At 47.7% G+C, this 20,417-nt stretch overlaps 1 protein-coding gene across 2 annotated transcripts in view; it reads right to left on the bottom strand.

The window, feature by feature from the left end:
- SDK1 (sidekick cell adhesion molecule 1) overlaps nucleotides 1–20,417 on the bottom strand; it is a 978,941-nt gene that overhangs the window by 132,601 nt on the left and 825,923 nt on the right. For both annotated transcript variants that reach the window (XM_050785652.1, XM_050785653.1), the window contains 5 exons: nucleotides 19,680–19,830; nucleotides 18,845–19,082; nucleotides 5,959–6,074; nucleotides 3,898–4,087; nucleotides 1,575–1,673 (listed from right to left, as the gene is read on the bottom strand). In XM_050785652.1, coding sequence (XP_050641609.1) covers nucleotides 1,575–1,673; nucleotides 3,898–4,087; nucleotides 5,959–6,074; nucleotides 18,845–19,082; nucleotides 19,680–19,830 — 794 coding nt within the window. The remainder of the gene's footprint in view (nucleotides 1–1,574; nucleotides 1,674–3,897; nucleotides 4,088–5,958; nucleotides 6,075–18,844; nucleotides 19,083–19,679; nucleotides 19,831–20,417) is intronic.

Below are 20,417 nucleotides of genomic sequence, written 5' to 3'. Positions count from 1 at the left end.
CTCTTCAAACCAACTCTTAGAATCCCAAGATCAAATGCAGGCAAAAGTGGTGAATTTTACCACCTGTTTGTAAGTCTGGGTTTATAACATGACCGTACATCACCCAGAACGCAGGCTAGACAAATCAGGGGTCTCCGGTGCGTCAGGATTCCGCCGATATCCTGAGAGCTAACCTGGGGCTGGGGCAATGTTCTGTGGCTGCCGTGCTTTCCTCTCATAGGCCAGCTTAAAACATCCGGCTTTCAGGGCCACATTCTCCAGGGCACAGCAGGGAGCTCACAGTAGCTCAAGACCTGGCCCAGCCTCCAACCCCAGCCTTGGAGCCGTCAGAGCCATCAGTGCAGTCTTGGCTGAGCGGACACCCCCTTCCCTTCTTCCAAGGCTTCAGAAGCCACCTATCTCCAGATCCCACTCCAAAGGAGCCTTCTACCCACAGAGACCCCACCCAGAAGGAGCTGTGTGTGAGGCACTGAACCCAGAAGGAGCTGTGTGTGAGGCACTGAATGAAACCTCTTTCAGATGGCTTATCTCACAGTACTCTCAACGTGTGTCTCCGTTACGGGACTGTGGGCATCTTGGGGGATGGGCGTGCCTCATTCATTCCTCACCGGCCACTGTGTAAGACACCTGCACACGGAAAGTCCTCAATTTGTCTCTCTGAAAGGGTGAATGAATCAAGGAACTGGGGATGTTTTCAAATAGAATTTGCTGCTTTGGGGAACTGGGAAAAATTCAGGCTTTTCATCAGTGTTACCAGAGTTGGTATGCCGGCTGTAATGCTGAAAAGTCAGAAGTAAACAAATTCCCTGGGACCCAAGGCATGCGCTTCATCTCATTGGCTTCTTACAAGGATTGGGTGCAAGTGCTGTAGGAAAGATGTTTCCAGGAACATGGGAGCAAAGCCCAGGTCTGCATCTTCTCTGAAAAACTAGCCTGTTGTTTCCCAAACACACAGCAAAATAGCCTGATATTTCAGAGCGGAAGGGGAGGTTGGTTACGAACGGTATCGCCATGAGCCGCAAACGAATGGAAGAAATTCCAGGTTAGCAAAATGTAAATTTCATTCCATACAAAAAACCCTTAGTACATAGCTCAGAAAACAGCCAAGAGGCCCGTGATCATCTCGGTTCAGGAAATGCTAGGCTGCTGGAGACAGGCTTTTGTTTAACCTCATAAACATCTAACAAAGAGGGAAGACATCAACTTGATTATTATTTCTCTCCTTTTAAACATCATCACTCCTTTTTTTTTTTTTAATTCTTATTTTGAGGATAGGGTCTTGTACTCTCTCCCAGACTGGAGTGCAGTGATACAATCTTGACTCACTGCAGCCTCAACCTCCTGGGCTCAAGCGATCCTCTCACCTCAGCTTCCCAAGTAGCTGGGACCAATAGGTACATGCCACCATGCCCAGCTAATAGTTTGAATTTTTTTTTTTTGTAGTGATGGGGTCTCACAGTGTTGCCCAGGCTGGTCTTGAACTCCCGGGCTCAAGCAATTGGCCTGCCTCGGTCTCCCAAGGTGCTGGGATGACAGGCCTCAGCCACCATGCCCGGCCACCGCCGCTCCCTTACCCAGGATGATGCCGTTGGGCTCCTCCGGAGGTTGCCACACAATCCGCACGGAGGTGAGTCTCACTTCGGGGAATACGAGCCTCACTGGTGGGCCTGGAGCTGAAGGGAAAACCACAGGGATTCAGATGTCAAGACAATGTTCCTTAGGTGCGTGACAGGTTCCACAGGACTCTGAGGGTCAGCTGGGTGCACGAACTACCACAGGCTACAGTGTCATGGGTTTAGAACCCTCTAAAGTTTTGGACTGATGACTTTGGAACCTCACCGGTAGTGTGGCTCCTTAAGAATCTTGAGCAAACACTTCCTTTAAACCCTGCCCATCTGCTTTCCAAGACTCAAAAGCAGGGCTCATGAACTATGCCAGGAAGAGCGTGAGTGTGACCAGCCTACCAGGACACAAGTAGACCAGTCACTAAATGACTCTGACAGCAAACATCAGGTTGAGAGGAAGGATTTCCCTCATCTGAGCTCCGCTTCCCTTACTGGGTTTGACGTCTGCAAAGCAGGTGGTAGATAAGGCAGCCTGAAGTTCCTCCCAACTGTAACGGAGGTTAGAATTTCTGATGGAAGAACACGTTTATCCTCAATCATTTTTCTCGTAGGCATGCCACCTCTCTCCTGCATCATCCTAGATAATTAAGAGTTGATGTGCACAAATGCATATAATAATTCTTGTGTGTGGTTCGGTGCGCCAATAATTCAAAAAGCAGTTAGGTGTGGTGGAACTGCTGAATAATAGGGTCGTAGCCCTCATAAAATACATTTACTTAAACGAACAGGCAAGTAAGTGTGTGGCCAATATGAGAGCTTCTTGTTGGAATTAATAACTGATTGATTCCCAGGTAAGAGGCAATGGGCATGAAACAATCAATGTGAAAATAAAAGGATGCATGTTCGTCATTCTGGGCTGCTGACTTCTGTCCCCGGCTATGAAGCTGGGAACGGTATTTTAAATTTTGAATGTGTGTTATGACGCCTAGTTTGCGGTGAAATAAATGTTTGAAGGAGGCCACCAGGCTCGCAACCAGGACGAAGTCACAGATACGCAAACACTGACTTCAGTCTTAAGTAGCGTTGCTCCCCTGAGCCCTCTCCTGGGCTGTTTACGGGGATTACGCTGGAATGCAGAGGAGGAAAGGCAGGTCTATGGGAGCGCTGTGGGAGGGGGAGCGGCAGCATTCCAGGACTCACCAGTGCCTGCTTCAGGAGGGAACAGTGGCCTTGGGCCTGCTGTTACAGTTTCTAATATGCCCCTTTTTACTTTCATCTGGGGAACCTGGAATACACTGGAGCTGGAAAGAGTTTTGAAAGGAAGCAACATCCACATTCCTTTTCCCTCCTGGATCCTCCTCTAGCCTGAGATCCTGTGTCAGGGGAGGATGGACAAAGCCTTCTGCAGGGTTCCTGTCTCTCCCTGAGGCGAGGCAAGGATGGGGGCGGCGCTCTCTGAGCAACGTGGAGACAGCGCTTTCCACTCAGCAGTTAAGAGGATTTTCGGGCTCATTTAGTTACTCAGCAAAGATGCTTAAGAAAACCTATGGTTATTTCACTTCTTCAGCCACTCTGATCCCCATAGTGGGTGTTTTTTTGGCAATGGGGGAGATCAGTACTTCTCCCCCTGATGTATTCATTACAGTCTGTCTAATAGTGAAAATGTAGAGACGCTAACCTTTACATGTTTGACATCTGCAAAGTGGGAAAACATATTTACCGATGATTTAGAGTTCCATGAAAACAAAGCTGGCAAGGCGTGCTTGTTATTCAGGTCTGGAAACGCAGGGAGCTGGGGACCCTGAGCCGTCAAACATGGGGCTTTCTACAACTTCTAATTACCTCCCACAATGCAAACAGTGAGACCGGGGCAGTACTGAGAATTAAGGCACGAGGTCCACTGTGGATTTTTTAAACTATAGTAGGCCCCTCTTATCTGCAGTTTCAGGCATCCCCTGGGGGTCCTGGGATATGTTGCTGGATAAGGGGGCACTACACTAGATACGTGAAGCCCCCGCCAAGAGGAGCGTCCACAGCTCGCATCCACAGCTTAGCCCGGCCCCCAGCCTTTCCTGCTCTCCCCAGCGCTGCCCATGGCAGAGTTATGAGGGAAACTCTGCCCAGGTTCATAATTAGGCTGTAAAAATCCACTCCAGGCTGAAATTGGCCATAGAAGTGCTCAGCGACTGAAAAACAATTTTGCTTTGTTTCCCTCAACTGCAAAAGAAAGTGGTTTGAAAATTAAGTTAAAAGCGACAATTCAAATTGTTTGCATTGGAGAGGCCAACCTGGGAGGCAGCGAGGCTCCCGAAGGCGCGAACCCTGGACCTACCATCGTCTTTGGTGCGCTCCAGGATGAGGGGCGTGCTGGGGACCCCGTTCCCGATGCGGGTGAACGCCAGCACCTGGAGCTCGTAGAGCACGAACTTGCGCAGGCCTGCCAGCAGGGCCGACTGCGTGTAGTTCCCTCGCACGGTGTGGCTCCTGGGCTCGGGATCCAGGTCTTTGGCCCGGAATAGGATCTGTGGCATCGACACAATGTGAGGGTTATAAGGAGGAGGGTGCCAAGAGGGACCGCCATGGCACGGGGCAGGCCACCTTCGTGAATCAAGGCCCAGCCAACTGTGCTTTCTCCCTGAGGATGGCTGTGGGCAGGGCTTGTGGATCTCATTTGTCCACGCTGGCGTTTGGGAAGGAAGGCGGTGGTGAAGTGACTGCACTCCAGGGGAGTCTGAGTTAGTGCCCATACCTTGGCGCGCCTGCTGCCTGGTTGTGATCTGCAAGATCGGAGGCCCCACTGCAGCCGTGCCAACCACAGCCACTAACACAGACTCGATTATGAACTCAGTCACATTCTGCTTCCTGCCACAGGAGCCAGCAGCCCCCTGGGTTTCCCAGCCATGGAAGCTGGGTTCCTGCCACAGAAGACCTGCTATCCTCACACAACCGGGAGCTCCGGCCTCCTTGGGCCATCTGCAGTTGTGCAGGCTGTAGGTACCCCACCCCAAGCTGCTCTCCTCCAGGGCACCCCACCCCAAGCTGCTCTACTCCAGAGCACCCCACCCCAAGCTGCTCTCCTCCAGGGCACCCCACCCCAAGCTGCTCTACTCCAGAGCACCCCACCCCAAGCTGCTCTGCTCCAGGGCACCCCACCCCAAGCTGCTCTCCTCCAGGGCACCCCACCCCAAGCTGCTCTGCTCCAGGGCACCCCACCCCAAGCTGCTCTCCTCCAGGGCACCCCACCCCAAGCTGCTCTGCTCCAGGGCACCCCACCCCAAGCTGCTCTCCTCCAGGGCATCCCATCCCAAGCTGCTCTCCTCCAGGGCACCCCACCCCAAGCTGCTCTGCTCCAGGGCACCCCACCCCAAGCTGCTCTGCTCCAGGGCCTCCTGCTAAGTCTTCACTCAACGCCCACCCTCTCGGAACTGCTCCCTGAGATCAGGGACATGGAAGGCCATAAAGGATAGCATCACCAGGAAGCCGTTTGAAAATAGCACAGCAAGCACGTTTCTCTGGGCCCCAGGAATGTGGTGTGGAGTTTTGGTCACTGAACCCCCTCAACGGGACTGCCATGTGTCACGGAGCCAGCAGGGCGCGCTTAGAACGCCCGGGGAAGGGGGAAGACACAGGAGAGCAGGCTGGGGAAACAAAGAATAGGGATGTGAAGTATGGAAAGGTGGAGGAGGCACGCTCAAAACCCAGGCAGCAGCACTGAGACAAGCATGGCCTTGCTGGCCGGGTCCAGAAAAGCTCATTCTGATGCTTGGCATTGCTGAGCCAAGGAGCAGACGGGGAGACAGAGCCTGTCGCCCCTGAGTGATGGAATGAGGAACAGAACAGGGTTTTAAAGGGTTGGGGTGGATGTATGGAAGGTGGAACCCAGAAATGGCTCCCCCAAGAAGCTGGGACAGATTCAACCCTTCCAGTGGATGCCATTGCTAGGACCGTGACGACACACATAGAAACACACACACAGCGATCCACCTCGCCCAGCCCTTCACACCAGCAAGGCGTGCTGTGTAAAAGACCCACTGAATTCTCACACTAACTCCAGGACAAAGCTACCATCATTATTCCCGTTTTACAAGCGGGGAGACACAGGCACGGGTTTCAGTAACTGGCCCACGGCACCGAGGCCCCGAGGTCAGGTCCACTCCGGCTGCGCTTTTCTTCTGGCACCCTGTTTTGGCGTTTGTGGTGTGGTTATACCGACGCCTAATTCCCAGACTGCAATGAGGCTTAGATAAGACAACTGGATGTCCTAATAAAAGTCAAACTGGCCGGCACTGCAGATCTGCTGAAGAAGAGGAAGCTTGCTGCTTTGGGGGAATGGCACGTGGTCGCATTTCCCCAGCCCATTCTTTAAGCAAAGGGAGGTCATCCCATCACGCACCTTGTAGCCCAGTATGAGCCCATTCTGGTCCTGTTCCGGCACGGAAGCCCATGTCAGTAAAATCTGTGTCGAGCTGACAGCCTCAGCTGACACGTTCTCAGGGGCGGCTGAAGGAACTGCAAAGAACCAATGAAGTAGATTGGCATCCAAAGTCCAGAGTATCTACGTACAAAGATCCAGCTTTCACCCAAATAATCTAGTTGTCCTTGAAATAGCAATGTATTCTGAGCATTTTGTAGTGATCAGATTAAACCTGCAGGAGTATAACGGACATGTAAATCTCTTTAATATTAGCAACAAATTCCATAAATCCTGGGTACTTAGCAGCTCAATTTTACCTGAGTCCACCCAGCAAGAAAAAAAAAAAAGATGCTTGGTCTGTTTGCTGTATTAACTTGTGGAAACTGCAGACTTTTATCTCAAATAGGAAATCCTCACCTTCAGACACATGCCATTTCACTGACAGCTCTAAACGTGGTATTCCGTGATAGAGACAGGAGAGGCTGAAGAGAGGAGGGGACGTGAGGATTTACACAAAAGAAGGGAAAGGGAGAGTAGGTTGACTAGGTGCTTATCCGGTGCCTGTCTGTGCCAACTGCCTTCAGTCACATAATTGCATCTAATCCCACAATGATCCCAATGAAGTAGGTATCATTACCCCTTTTCTACAGATGAGAAAACCAAAGCTGAGAAAATTGCATTGAATCCATTTTAATTAATGCTTCTCTACAAGGAGATGGGCAGCAGAGGCCAGCCATGTCATTCTTGACCCATGTACATGTAAGATAATTTCCTTTTCTTCTTTCTTTTTTTTTTTTTTTTTTTTTGAGACTAGAGTGCAGTGGTGCGATCTCGGTTCACTGCAACTTCCGCCTCCTGGGGGCAAGCCATTCTCCTGCCTCAGCCTCCCAAGTAGCTGGGATTACACACATGCGCCACCACGCCTGGCTGATTTTTGTATTTCTAGTAGAGATGGGGTTTTACCATGTTGGCCAGGCTGGTCTCGAATGCCTGACCTCAAGTGATCTGTCTGCCTCGGCCTCCCAGAATGCTGGGATTACAGGCGTGAGCCACCATGCCCGGCTCACATGTAAGATCATTTTCTTATACTGGAGCCGGGGATGCTGCTCCGATCACCTGTGCCTCAGTTGTCCCATTTGTGAAAGGCTAAGGCTGGCCTACCTTCCTTCCTTAGAGTCTTCTCACTCTCCCCTCCTGGTGGCCAGCAGTTGTTGGTCAGCAGGTGATCAATAGCTAGTTGTTTTGAAGAAAGTGAAAGGAGGATGCTATGACCAGTCCTAGCCTATAGAGTGAGAATGAAAGCAAACACTGAGGTGCCTGGTAGGGCGCTGGAACACAGAGGTGAGTGGAAGCATCTGTTCCCTTCTCTTTTGCAAGACTTCCTAGGGTTTCAAGAACAGCAGGAGGCACGCATGCACCAAGAATAGCAGGAGCACTCGTGAGGGCTTCCTCTGCTCTTTCATAGACCCACTCATCCATCCATCCATCCATCCATCCATCCATCCATCCATCCATAAATCGATTGATCCATCTATCTATCCATCCATCCATCCATCCATGCATTCACCCATCCATCCATCCATCCATCACCCATCCATCCGTCTATTCATCCATCCATCCATTCACCCATCCATCCATTCACCCATCCATCCATCATCCATCCATCACCCATCCATCCATCTATTCATCCATCCATCCATTCACCCATCCATCCATTCACCCATCCATCCATCATCCATCCATCCACCAATCACCCATCCATCCATCCATCCATCACCCATCCGTCTATTCATCCATCCATCCATTCACCCATCTATCATCCATCCATCCACCCATCATCCATCCATTCACTCATCCATCCATTCACTCCTCTATCCATCATTCATCCATCCACCCATCAGCCATCCATCCATCCATCACCCATCCATCCATCTATTCATCCATCCATCTATTTACCCATCCATCCATTCACTCATCCATCATCCATCCATCCATGGATCCACTCATCACCCATCCATCCATCCATCCATTCATCCATTCACCCATCCATCATCCATCCATTCATCCACCCATCATCCATCCATCCATCTAATCATTCATCCATCCATTCACTCATCCATCCATCATCCATCCAGCCATCTACCCATCCATACATCCAACCATCCACTCATCACGCATCCATCCATCCATCCATCCATCCATCCATCCACCCACCCATCTACCCATCCACTCATTCATTCATTTACCATCCATCTATCCATCCATCCGTCCATCCATCCATTCACCCATCATGTATCCATCCATCCATTCACACATCCATTACTTCAGACATTCAGACTTCCTCATTACACGGAGACTGAGAGGGTAGCACTGTTAGTTAGTCTGAAGACAGAAAGTAACATGGTGGGGGGGTTGCACAATAATGCAACCTGTGACATTTGATTGCAAGATTGTCTATATGACGGTAGTTTGATCTTTGTTATGGATTGAACTGTGTGCCCCCTGAATCCTTATTTTGTGATCCCAACCTCCGGTACCTCAGAAGGTGACCTTATTTGGAGACACAATTGTTGCAGATGTAACTAGTTAAGATGCAGTCACACCGCATAGGGTGGGCCCCTGATCCAATATGACTAGTGTCCATATAAGGAATTTGTACACAGACACACACACAGGGAGAGTGCCTTGGGAGGAGACAGACACACACAGGGAGAACTCCGTGGGGACGTGGGAGGGAGGCTGCCCGAGCCACGGAACCACCAGGTGCTTGAGTGGGGCCGAGGACAGATCCTTCCCAAGCCTTCAGGGGGATCACGGCCCTGCCGACACCTCCAGCTCAGATTCCACCTTCCAGAATGGTGACAGAATACATTTTTGTCATTTAAGCCACCCCGTTTGGGGTATTCTGCTACGACACGAACACAGTCTTTAAGACAATGCCAGGGTTCGTGTGCATCCTAGAAGAGCTGTTCTTATGCTGTGTGGGAAGCTTTTCCCCTCACCACTACAAACCAGTGTTTCCCTAGACAAGGGAGGGGCAAGAAAGGGCGGCCCCATAGCAGGCCACAGCCTAACAAGGCCAGTGGCTGAGGATGACTAAGCCTCAGGACGGGGGTCAGTGGCCACACCGCACTCTCACCACACCCTGTGGGGTCTCCCCAGAGGAGAAATCACAGAGGAACCTGAAGAGCAAAGGCCTAGAATGCCTGCCCCCAGGAAGGGGCCCGTTCCCTGGTGCTGAGAGCCCTGGGAGGAAGCATCTCTCCCTCCTCTTCTCTCCCTACCACCTTCCCTGCATGGACATTAGATCGGCTGCTGAGTGTCAGTCAGTGAATGTGTCCACAAAATAGAAAAACCCTAGTTATGCCTATCACTATAAAACCACTGTGAGCCCCCTTCTATTTTTGGAGGGAGATAATGCCAGCCAGTCCAATCTTCCCAAATATGTCAGTTGAGAGTCATTCATTCAGTTACTCAGTGCTTCAATGAAATAGTATCAATTTATTAGAGCAGAGAGGTGTCACACAAAAGGTGTCACGGAAACATACTTGCAATGTTAAGTTTGCTCAGTTCTCCAAAGAGGAAGGGGGCTTGTCACAGAAGCAGCCCCGAGTCCCCATTGTCTTCCAGCTGTGGCTCCACCCGGCTCGCTCGTGCTCCCTGGGCCTGCACGGAGCTCCCACAGGGTGTCTTAAATGCCACCATGGCTGTTACCAGGAAATGGCTTGCACATTGCTCATTTTATACAAAAGTTGAATAAACTGAGACCTTGAATCAACTATGAGCTAAAGGGGGCACTAACATTAAAAAAAAAAACGTATCCGAATTTATTTAGAATAAGGTAAGAACACCAAATACTGTATGCCCAAGATGTTGGTACCAGGTTCTAAAACCTCTGTCCCTGTCTGTAAAAAGGCCATTGTCATAGCAACACAAATGGTCCACTTCTGTAATCCTTAACCGCTTCCTGTGGGTCACTCTTTGAAACTGTAAGTGCCCAATTCTCCCTACAGACCTACAAATCACGGCTGTTTTTCTAAGATGTGGTGGGATGAGCACGTGTTTACTGGAGAGCCAACCCTGTCCTTGGAGAATGAGGGCAACCTGGGGATTGCAGCAATTTGGACACTGACTGGGCTTTGAACGCGGCTGAATTTCTCACACAGAGACAGGGAGGTGAGGTGGCTAAAGTGGAGAAGATGGCAGAGTTCAGGATGGAAATTTCAGCGCATTTAAATCCTACCAGGACAAGATCTGCCATGAAGTTGCAAGTTTTCAAGAACTGAAAAAGAAACCTCTTACCCATCATCTATTTTGAAGTAGATTTAACTCCCTTTCCAACCTGACATCTTACGTTTTGAGATGTTCTTGGGAATTCCCCTTTTATTAAAATCAAAGCCATTCCACGGCTTCTTTTCCACTTCATTTTTTTCTCTCCCCTCTGTAGCATTTCACACTACGCAGCTCGCTGTTCCTCCTCATGTGGTCTCTCTTGGTTTTGAAGGCCTCATTTATCCTTAGAATATATCATAATATATCATGTCACAGAACCTGTTAAACTGCACTTCAAAACTGTAAACTTCATTGAAATGTGGCTTCGAGCATTCTGCTCTGTGTTCCCTGCATGTTTTCAGCACTCTTGCCCACTGGACCATTCCTGAGCTCCCAGGAGCTGCTATTTCCATTGAGGGGAGACTTATTTCAGACAAAGTGCTGTGGTTTTATTCTCTCTCCAATCCCTCTCCCTCTCCATTGGGTCCACTCCACCATTCCGCCCTGGCAACCCCTTCACCTCCCCATCTCCTCCCTGCCTCCCCCCATTTAAAAAAAACCCTGAGTTTTCTGCTGGGGAGGGTAAGTGTCAGATGTTAGTAGGGCCAAGGAAGGCACAAAGTCAAAACTGCTGCACCTGGGAAGGCCTTGCCAGTCACAGGTGGGGAGATTCCCAGAGAAGAAGGCTGTGAAATCTCCGTTCTGATGAGCTAAACACAAGGTGGGGGAGCTGAAGTCCTGCAGCATCTGGGCCCCTGAGATTCCGCAGGTGGAAGGAGGGACAGAGACGGAGCACCAGCACCAACCAGAGGAGAGAGTGGTCCAAGAGGGGTCCCTGGGAGCTAGTTATTCCAGCATTCAACATGTCCAGAATCTGAATCATCCACATCTTGAAATGAAGATCAATAACCCAATTATAAAATTTTTGATGGAAACACATGAACCAAAACTTTTTTTCCCAGAGTGATATGTGTTGCACCAAAGTTTCTAATTAAACAGAAATTCAACTAAAAACTAAAAAATACCTTTCTGTAAGCTATAACCCTCAAAATAAGAAAAAAATGTAATAACTGACAAAACACAGCTTCAGTTGCAAGAACAATTCCTACTCTTGATCAAAATCTTCCCAACAAGTGAACAGAACATGAACTATGAACAGAAAAACAGTGAGGCTGACACAGTGGATTCTGCAAGGGCTCTATGTGATTTCCCTCTAGCCATATATATCAGTCCATTTTCACACTGTGATAAATAAATACCCAAGACTGGGTAATTTATAAAGGAAAGAAGTTTAACTGACTCACAGTTATGCATGTCTGGGAAGGCTTCAGGAAACACAATCATGGCGGAAGGTGAAGGGGAAGCAAGGAACTTCTTCACATGCCAGCAGAAGAGAGAAGAGAGGGCAAAGGAGGAAGAGCCCCTTATAAAACCATCAGATCTTGTGAGAACTCACTCACTATCATGAGAACAGCATGGGGGAAATTGTCTCCATGATCCAATCACCTCCACCAGGTCCCTCCTTTGACATGTGGAGATTACAGTTTGAGATGAGATTTGGGTGGGGACACAGAGCCAAACCATATCACCATACATGCTACAATCAGCTAGGACAAAGGTAAATCCACTTGCTTTTTTTGATACAAAATCTATATCTCAATATTAATTAAAACATAGCAGTGTCTACAAAAATAAACAACATTGCTAGAGAAAGTCTCCTCAGGGTTCTTGAGTAAAAGATGATATAAGATTGTCTGAAAAGAACAAAGTCAGAAGAAAAAAAACCTGGAATACATTTACACATAAAATATTATCCTCTGCATTCTCTTGACTCTATAAGATAGGTTTCCAACAGCTGGAAATGTTAAAAAAAGAAAGAAAAAAAGAGAGAGAGAGTTTCAAATCAGCAGTTTTGCCATAGGTTTCCTTTTTTTTTAAAGAGGGTTCTTGGCCAGGTGTGGTGGCTCATGCCTGTAATCCCAGCACCTTGGGAAACCAAGGTGGGCAGATCACTTGAGGTCAGGAGTTCAAGACCAGCCTGGCCAACATAGTGAAACCCCATCTCTACTAAAAATACAAAATTAGCTGGTCATGGTGGCGGGCACCTGTAATCCCAGCTACTTGGGAGGCTAAGGCAGGAGAATCACTTGTACCCAGGAGGCAGAGGTTGCAGTGAGCCAAGATCATGCCACTGCACTCCAGCCCAGGTGACAGAGTGAGATTCATCTCAAAAAAAAAAAAAAAAAAAGAGTGTTATTCAAAAAATTTTCAAAATGATATTTCTAGTTTGATTAAATTGTCTCCATTTTTATATAGCATTTACTTTGCTGTTTTCTGGATGAAATCCTGGAAGATTAGTTCAGCTGGGTATAAAATTTGAGACTGACAGTTATTTGCTTTTAGCTCCTTCAAGATTACCATCTCATTGTCTTCTGGCCTCTGTTGTTCCTGAGTAGTTACCTCAGTCAAATAGTCTTGCCTTTGTGATTATCTGCCTTTCACTCCAACTGTTTTTAAGATTTTCTCTTAGGCATTTTACAGTTGTACCAAATACATTTTGATATGAATTCAGTTTTATTTATTCCACTCAGGATTGGTGTTTCTTCAGTCTTGTAAATAACGCTTTCCATCAACCCTGGACTTTCTCAGCTATTATCTCTGTGTATTTTGTAACTCTCATTTTCTTCCTCTTTCCCTTTTGAGTCCTATTAGCTATCTGGTAGATCTCATTCTGTTCTTTATGTCTTTTAATCTACTTTCAATCTTCTGTCTTTATGTTGTTTTAAGAGTTATTTATTCAAATCTAGCTTCTAATTTGGTAATTCTCTTTTTGGCAGTGTCTAAACTGCTTTCATTTTCAATGATTGTGTCCCATTTATTTTTTCTAAAAAAAACTGCTTTAAGAAACGGTACCTTAATCTTTACTTAAAATTTTAATGCTTTATTTAAGACTTTAATAATTTTAAATGTAGTTATTGTATATTTTCTCTCAGACTTGTATGTATTTTAATGTAATCGAAGCCCTCTATCTTTCTCTTTCTCTCTTTTTAAAGCTGGTCATTTTTACTCATGGCAAATTATTGCCTGTGTGCTTGACAATTGTGATTCATCTTTAAAAAGGCTTGATTTTCATTTTGGATAATTTGGTTTTGGCAATATCTCTCCCGAGAGGAATCATTTTTACCTCTGTTGGTTGCCCAGATGGTCTGGCCTGAAACCATATTTCTTTAGTTTTTTGTGTATTTTCTTTTTGTTTTATTTTTGGAGGAGAGTAAAATCCTTTATTGGGGTATGATATGTAACTATTTCAGGAAGAGTTGATCACTGTTTTCCCTGAGGGTAAGAAGATATTATACATAGATCTTCCTGGCTTTACAACCATAGGCAAAGTGTACAATCTATGAGCCATACTTACTATTTTTTTTTAGAGACAGGGTCTTGCTCTGTCACCCAGGCTGGAGTGCAGGGGTGTGATCATAGCTCACGGCAGGCTCAACGTCCTGGACTGAAGCAGTCCTCCTGTCTCAGCCTCCCAATAGCTGGGACTACAGGCATGTGCCACCATGCCTGGCTAATTTTCTGTAGTTTTTGTTTTTATTTTGTAGAGATGGGGTCTCACTATGTTGCCCAGGCTGGTATCAAGCTCCTGGTAACCCTCCTGCCTCCGCCTCCCAAAGTGTTGGGATTACAGGTATGAATCACAGCCCCCAGCCTATACTTATTTTAATAACATTTTATCTGTATAAAATTAATCTCAGGAAGGCTAAGCTTTTTTTATTTTGAAAGCCTTATTGTGAGATGATTGATATATCATACATTCCTCTAAATTGTACAATTCAACTTTTTTTTAGTGAATTCAGAGTTGCGTAACCATCATCACGATGAACTTTAGAATATCTCATTATCCCCCAAAGCAGCTCTGTTTTCATCATCAATCATTTCTCATTCCTCTCAAATGCTGTCCCCTAGTCTAGGAAACCATGAATTTACTTTCCGCCTCTCTAGATTTGCCTGTTCTAGATGTTTCCTACAAATAGAATCATACAATATGTGGTCTCTTGTGCCTGGTCTCTTTCACTTAGCCTAATGTTTTCAAGGTTCCTCCACACTGTAGCATGTATCAGAATTCCATTCCTTTTTATTGCTGAATCATCCACTGAATGCACAGACCACATTTTATTTATCCATTTGTCCACTGAGGGATATTTTGGTTGTTTCCACTTTTTGGCTACTGTGAATAAAGTTGCTATGAACAATTTATGTGCAAGATTTTGTGTAGACATATGTTTTCTGTTCTCTTGGGTACATACCTAGGAGTAGAGTTGCTTTGTCGCATGGTGACTCCCTGCTCAACCCTTTGAGGAATGCCAACTGTTTTCCAACGTTTCTGAATCATTTAATATTCCTACCAGCAACGTACAAGGGTTCCAGTTTCTCCGTGCCCACCAATACCTGTTATTGTCCAGCTTTTCTTATTTTAGCCATCTTATTTTAGAGTGTGAAGTGATATCTCGTTACAGCTTACATTTGCATTTCCCTAACAGTTCACGATGTTGAACATCTTTTCATGTGCTTGCTGGCCATTTGTAAATCTCCTTGGGAGAAATGTCTATGCCGATCCTTTGCCCAGTTTTTAATTGGGTCATTTGTCTTTTTGTTGTGAAGTTGTAAGAGGTCTTTATATATTCTGGACATAAATCCCTTATGAGATACATAATTTGCAAATATTTTCTTCCATTTGGGGAGTTTTTTTCATTTCCTTTATGACATTCTTTGAAGTATAAAGGTTTTCATTCTGATGAGGTCTAATGTATCTACTTTTTCTTTAGTTGCTTGTGTTTTTGGTTTCTGGAACCAAATGTTACATTAATTTCTGTTCTGGGAGTTCCCAGGCCATTCATATAATACAAATTCAAAACCCAGTCCTGAGTGGGGCACAGGACACAGACTGACTTTTCATTCTCTACTCAGAGTCCAGGTAGACATACAGTCAAACCTCTGCAGGCAGAGTTTCAGCCTCTCCTAGGAAGGAGGGTAAGGCCTTCAAGAGCCGTGTCTCAAGTGCAGGAGTTTAGGCCCTAACTCTCCCCTTACACAGATTCAAAGCTGACTCTCTTGTTCCTGCAAGTTCGTCAAATCCTAGGTCCTGAAACCACCAGGAAAGGTCCAGCCCAATCCCCACCCCACCCAGGACAGCTGCAGCACCAGCCCAACACTTCCTGCTGAACTCTTCCTGGTTCCTGTTACGCCTCTGACACCTGAGGATTTCCCTGTTTTTCTTACGAATGCATTGATGAATTTATTTATTTACTTATTTTTTTGAGGCACAGTCCCACTCTGTTGGCCAGGCTGGAGTGTGGCACAATCACAGCTCACTGCAGCCTCAAACTCCCAGGCCCAAGCCATCTTCCCACCTCAGCCTCCCAAGTAGCTATGACTACAGGTGTATGTCACCACACCTGGCTAATTTTTGTATTTTTTGTAAAGATGGGGTCTCACTATGTTGCCTAGACTGAACTCCTGGACTCCAGCGATCCTCCAGACTCAGCTTCCCAAAGTGCTGGGATTATAGGTGTGGGTTACTATGTCTGGCCAATACATTTAAGATTTCAGAAAGTTATATTTTATCTATAATTTTTTGTTGGTTATAGCAGAAGTTTTAATTTTGAATAAATATTTTCTTGGCCTGCCTTTTCCTGGATTTAGAACTGTCCCTCTGAACTTCTCAAGTTCTCTTCTTTGTCACAAAGATTCATATAGTGAAGATAACAGAGGTTTTCGAAATCCACGTGACCACAATCCCAGGCTGTGTGTTGGTGCGTCTCCACCTTTCCTTTGGAACGTAATGAAAGCTGCAGTCTGAAGGAGAGCCAAGGGACACCGGGCCCAACCCTACTGCTTGGGCAGTTCCCTCCTGAAACACTGGTCCTCTCAAAAGCATACTGGTTATCACCATGGCTGCTCTTCCAGGGCTCTCATTGGTGGGCTCCAGGGTTCACGCCACGCCCTGAGAGCATTCCCACTCGGCCATGGTTCCGCTTCTCCCTGCTACTGCTTAAGAGTCCTCCCGTCTACCCTCACCTCCTGCACTCCGAGAAGAGTAGGAAGAGATAAAGCCACAAAGTGGCACAGGAGCTTTTGCTTGCCGCTGGTGACTGACAGTGGACCAGCGTTGAGGAAACCCAGGGGGTTGTGTGCGATGCAAACCAGTGTGCATTACAGCAAAACCTACAAGGGTGGCAGCAGGTTCAGACCTGTCACTGGTGGGAACTGGGGAATGAACAAGAAAGGATGAGAGGAGCCTTTATCCAGAGCTTCCCAGGCCCTTCCATGCCATGGCACACAGAGCGGGTGGCACCTGCAGATACACTGGGCATATGCTGGTGCCCTTGGTGTGCCAGGTGCTGCTGGGCCCAAGCCCAGGGTACAGACTCCTCACCCCAGCCTGGCCCCCTTGAGGGTAGAAGGGTGGTGTTGGGCACACCTGCACCCATCGCAGCACCTGGCATGGATAAGATCAGGAAGAGGTGAGGGGCTGGCACTGCCTGGGGCTCCAGGGTCCCTTTCCTTATTGCTGTGAGCTGATCTGCATCCTCCCTCCAGCCGTCCTCAGAGGCCGCCCTCCCACCTCGGCACCACCTTCCATGTTTCCCTCTTCATCTTTGGAGCAAACAGGCCAGGCCCGGGAGCCCTGGGCCCCCCAAGTGTCTATGCTTTCCTCCCTTTTAAACTCCTCTGTCCTGAGGATGGCGGTCCCCCCTATAGCCGCCTCCAGCCATGCCAACAGGCCCTGTGCCCCCGTGTCCTCCGCCTCCTCCCGCTGACCGTGCGAGGTTTTTCTCTGATACCCAACATGCACTTGGCTTCCTAGCTCATCTTTCTGTCCATTTCCCATCAAAGTCACTCTGAGTTCCAACTGTGTCTCCTGTGGCAGTTTCCAGCATCTAGCAAGTTAATTAATTTTTCTATTGAAAACAACAGCACGGGGACTGTCTCTTTACATGGCGTTGTAGCACAGGGACAGAAGCAGGGAGGCTCTGGGTGGGGGACAGAGTAGGCCCCAGGGCATTTCCGAGGACTGCGGGGTGGAAACAGCTGTAGGCAGGCCCTGGCCACCTCTTGACTCCCCAGCTTCAAGGCGATTCTGTCCCCTCGGAGCGCCAAGGAAAGGAGCTGGGCTCAGGAGCTGTCTCCAGGAAACAGCCATGTCTATGACAGCAAAAACAATGGAACCGAATATTCTCATTAACGCAGAGAGTCAGAGAAGAGAAGGAAAAGAGAGTGAATAAGAGGGTTTGAATCAATAAGCAAAATGGATCTAGGCTCCCTGGGAGAAGAAGTGGGGGAGTCTTGTCCTTTCCTCTGGCCACCGACCCAGTTCACCATCTCAACCCTTCATACCTCCTCTTCATCCCATGTCTGGACAAAGTCAGGAATTTAAGTCATATTTGTAATTTAAGTCATATTTCCTTTTCCTCTGGCCACCGACCCAGTTCACCATCTCAACCCTTCATACTGCCTCTTCATCCCACGTCTGGACAAAGTCAGGACTTTAAGTCATATTTCTAACAGCCTAGGTTAGTCCAGAATGAACAGCCCCTCCGCAATCAAGCACATGCTGTGACTCTCATCCAAGAAGTGTGGGGCAGAGATGCAGCTGGTTCATTCCTTCTTCAGACAGAACCTCACTAATTCAGATCAGACTGAAGGGACTGGGGTCAGGTGACGGTGAGTCCTTCATGAGTGTTAATTGTCATCCTTCCCTTGGGTTTCTAAAAATTCAAGGGGGGCAAGAAAAGCTCCTCTGACCCACCGTTGGCTGGTGGAAGTTAGTCCGCAAAGCCTAGAAGATTAGGCGGCTACTTTCAGCATTAGCACAGTGCAGCAGAGGTCTACTCAAGGTCGGCCAAAAACACATCTCCATTTCTTCCTGGCAACTGGCAGAGCCCCATGACTGAGACGAACAGTGACATTCCACTCCTGAACAGGTTTGAAGAGGCCCATTCTTTGCCTTCTTTTCCCTGCTGGCAGCTGGGTGCAGATGGAGATTATTCCCACAGAACAGTAGAGCCTGGGTCCCTGAATCACCTCATGGAAAAGAGCGACCCGCCAAATAGAAACACCCACCTTAGACCACAATATGAGTGAGAAATAAACTCCTATTATGTCCAAGCAATTAAACTTTTAGAGGTCTATTTATTACCACAGGCTAGATTACTTAATCTACTACCTCTATTAATTTGTGACAAGAAGGTCCTGAATACCTTGTATTTTAAAGATTCCCCATAGGATCTTTACACATTCTTGCTTTTCATCATTGGTAGTGAAAATTATCCCTCATTTAGAAAATAGTAATGTGAGTCGAGCCCCTGTTGGAAATCATCACCAGTTTCCAATGAATGGCTTGGGGCCCTAATGAAATCAGGTGGAAATTCCTGCCGAGTCTGGCCTAACACAGGATTAGGAAAGCTCCAAGACAGACACAAGTGGGACAGGCCAATGAGACACCACTAGCCTGGGATCTGGAGGCTCAGGGGCCCTCAGCCCCATCTCTAATGTGGTGTCTGCAGGACGGGAATCGCCTTCCCCTTACCTGACTCCCGCGTCCGGCCCCGCACCACCTCGCTCCACGGCCCGGCCCCGACGGCGTTGAAGGCCTGCATCTGGAGCTCGTATTCCATCCATTCCTCCAGCTCCTCGATGGTGAATTCCCTCTCCAGCCGGTCACTGACGACTTGGGCCAGTGCTGAAGACTGGAGGTCTGAGCGCCAGTACTTAATTCTGTAGCCCACGGACTCAGGGTTCCCGTTGTACTGAGAATCTGGCAGGGGCTAGGAAGGAACAAGGGGCCGTGATGAGTTGACATCTCAGAACTGCCACCCTCACAGGTCTTAAGGGACGGGCCTGTCCTGTGAGGCCAACTCCATGGAGGAGGCATTCCTGGGAGAAACAGTCTTAGAAGCATCTACTTTATTTTTCCCTGAAACTTTTCTTCTGTGAATTAAATGAAACCATGTCAGTAACTTTGGCTGCATATAATTTCTTTTAATACATTTTGGCTTAATTTTGTGGGCAAATGTTCTGATTAAATATCAGGCTGGCTCTCTTACAAATACTGAGTATTGGTTCCATGTTGACCTAGCTTAAGGACTTAGAGATCCGGCGTGAGGCACCACCAGCTTTCCTGCCCCAAGGAATATTCCTCAGTTCCAAGAAGAGAGTGAGTAATGCTACTAATTAATCAGATCTCCTGGGCTGGCCTAAGATCCAACACTAATTGTAAAATGCAATACTTTTTGGTTTGACGATGAGATTAGTTTTGACTAGGACAAAGGCGTGACCAAGAAACTCCTAAGCCCTGGATTAGTGTGTGCCGTGGCTAATCCAGGACCCGTGTGCCTCCAGCCTCCCTTCTCACCCCCACTCACCACCCAGCGAAGCCGCAGGCTGGTCTCACTGGCAGTCCGGACCGTGACGCTGGTTGGAGCCACATCGGGTGGGGCCTGCAGGGTCTGGATGACCCGGGAAGACTGACTGTAGGGGCTCGGCCCGACAATGTTCACTTGCTTCATTCGAAATCTAAAGGCAAAACCACTGATGAGACTTACGGCCAAGCAAAGGTAAGAAGGAAAAGAATGAAACCACAAAGGCCCTGACCGTTTCTCAAGGGAGGGCTCAGATAGGTGTCTACCCATACATAAAGGCTATTGCTCAAGGATACCCTCCTTTCACCTGGTTTCATTAAAACTGCAAACTGTGGCCAGGTGCAGTGGCTTACACTTGTAATCCTAGCACTTACGGAGGCCAAGGTGGGAGGTGGCGGGGGATCACCTGAGGTCAAGAGTTCCAGATCAGCCTGGCCAAAATGGCGAAATCTCGTCTCTATTAAAAATACCAAAATTAGCCGGGCATGGTGGCGGGCACCTGTAATCACAGCTACTTAAGAGGCTGATGCAGGAGAATCGCTTGAACCGGGGAAGGAGAGGTTGCAGTGAACCAAGATCATGCCACTGCACTCCAGCCTGGGTGACAGAGCGACACTCTGCCTCAAAAAAAAAAAAAAAAAAAGCAAATTGCATATGTGGCCTTTTCCCCCTAGAAGCCTTCAAAGAAAGGTACAGGTACATCAACTGCAACTCAACAATTTTAAAAATTTAAACTTCCAA

The sequence above is a fragment of the Macaca thibetana genome, chromosome 3 (genome assembly GCF_024542745.1).
Source record: "Macaca thibetana thibetana isolate TM-01 chromosome 3, ASM2454274v1, whole genome shotgun sequence".
In the NCBI taxonomy this organism is placed as follows: domain Eukaryota; kingdom Metazoa; phylum Chordata; class Mammalia; order Primates; family Cercopithecidae; genus Macaca; species Macaca thibetana.
This window is presented reverse-complemented; position numbering and strand designations above follow the sequence as displayed.